Below are 1558 nucleotides of genomic sequence, written 5' to 3'. Positions count from 1 at the left end.
CACCTGGACAGGTCTAGGCACATCAAAGAGACACCTGGACAGATTTAGGCCCATCACAGAGACACCTGGACAGGTCTTGGCCCATCACAGAGACACCTGGACAGATTTAGGCCCATCACAGAGACACCTGGACAGGTTTAGGCCCATCATAGAGACACCTGGACAGGTCTCGGTCAATGACAGAAACCTGTTTGTGTTCTGTGGGAGAAAGCTCAGGAGAACATGTGAAGTCCACACAGACGAACCTTCGGTCTTGTCACTGTGTGCTGACGGTTCAAACCACTGTACCACCGTGCCACAGGTTTAATTAGTAAAAAAGAACATAAATAAGAGATGTTCTGTTTAATTATTATTTTAGCCACTGAAACTCTTTATATTGCTGAATGTATGAAGACAATCTGTATAAAAGTTGTTTTATCTGACAGACATGCATAACATTATTACACTGGTTCCGTTTGGACCTTTTTAAACCCAAACAGCTGGTCTTGGTATCATCTGAGAGTTCTGGTACACATGGCCCAATCGGAACCATTTCTCTGACTCCACTAAGTTTCGGACAAACATGAGCAGGTCTTACCCGTCGAACCGGACCGTGCCGGTCTGTTCCGTGTCAACCTTGTAGTGGTCCAGAAGCAACCGGACCACCTTCTCATGTCCGTTCCGGGCTGCGATGATGAGAGGTGTGGACCTTTGTCCGGAGACCTGGGTCACATAGCTCAGAAGGTACTTGGTCTCGGGTTCGGAGTGGTTCAGCAGCAAGGCAGCCAGCGTCAGGACCCGACCCTCGCTGGCTGCCTTGTAGACGTAGCCGGCCAGAGACTCCATATGAGCCCGACACCTGGCCGCCCGGTTCTTCTTAACTCACACCCCCAGAGTCCAGTCCTCCAAAAGAACCCGCCTCCCATTAAAATGTCCACAAAGATCCCAGTGATCCCATGAAAAGACTGATTTCTTCCACAGACAGTTTCCCCGCTGACCGATACCCTGTGTTAGCTGCTCTGCTAACAGTTAAAAGTAGATTAACAAGCAGAGTGTTCCGGGTCAAGTTTCGGTCCAGTTAGAGCGGTACCTCATTGCTCACCTGAACGATCCAAACCCTAAAGTTTATCTAACAAAGCTATCAAAAAAGACTCAACATTTTAGGAACAAAAACTGAGATTTCACTTTACAGCTAAGAACTGCCGGAAGTTGAAGTTCAGCCTTAAAACAGGTTCGACTGGAACATTCTGCAGCTGGTATAATGTGTTCCTCCTCTTCCGCCTCAGCCTCATTTTGTGCTTTATTCACGGTTGGTAAACAACAAATAGTGTGTATTACCGCCACCTACTGGTATGAAGTGTGGCTCAGAATGTTTAATGTTGTGTGTTGTCAATAATCATATTCTATTAATCAATCTTTATTTTGCTGAATAACTTCATAAAAATGTAAATAATTTTGCTTCCTGACATTTTTATAGTATATAATTCTTCTTTTGGAATTTGGAGATTTTTCAAGTGAGGTTGATTATTTATTATTTTTTAATAAGGGAAGATATGATAAGAGTATTTTTCAACACTCC

At 44.4% G+C, this 1558-nt stretch overlaps 1 protein-coding gene across 1 annotated transcript in view; it reads right to left on the bottom strand.

Annotated features, from left to right (window-relative positions):
- Window positions 1-1249, bottom strand: part of fem1b (fem-1 homolog b) — a 6098-nt gene extending 4849 nt beyond the window's left edge. Inside the window, exon 1 of the mRNA XM_014029320.1 lies at window positions 578-1249. Within this exon, the coding sequence (XP_013884774.1) occupies window positions 578-825 (248 nt within the window). The 5' untranslated portion in view covers window positions 826-1249. The remainder of the gene's footprint in view (window positions 1-577) is intronic.
- Between the last annotated feature and the right edge of the window lie 309 nt (window positions 1250-1558).

The sequence above is a fragment of the Austrofundulus limnaeus genome, unplaced genomic scaffold (genome assembly GCF_001266775.1).
Source record: "Austrofundulus limnaeus strain Quisiro unplaced genomic scaffold, Austrofundulus_limnaeus-1.0 Scaffold883, whole genome shotgun sequence".
In the NCBI taxonomy this organism is placed as follows: domain Eukaryota; kingdom Metazoa; phylum Chordata; class Actinopteri; order Cyprinodontiformes; family Rivulidae; genus Austrofundulus; species Austrofundulus limnaeus.
The sequence above is the reverse complement of the archived record's forward strand: the minus strand, read 5'-3'. Positions and strand labels throughout refer to the sequence as shown.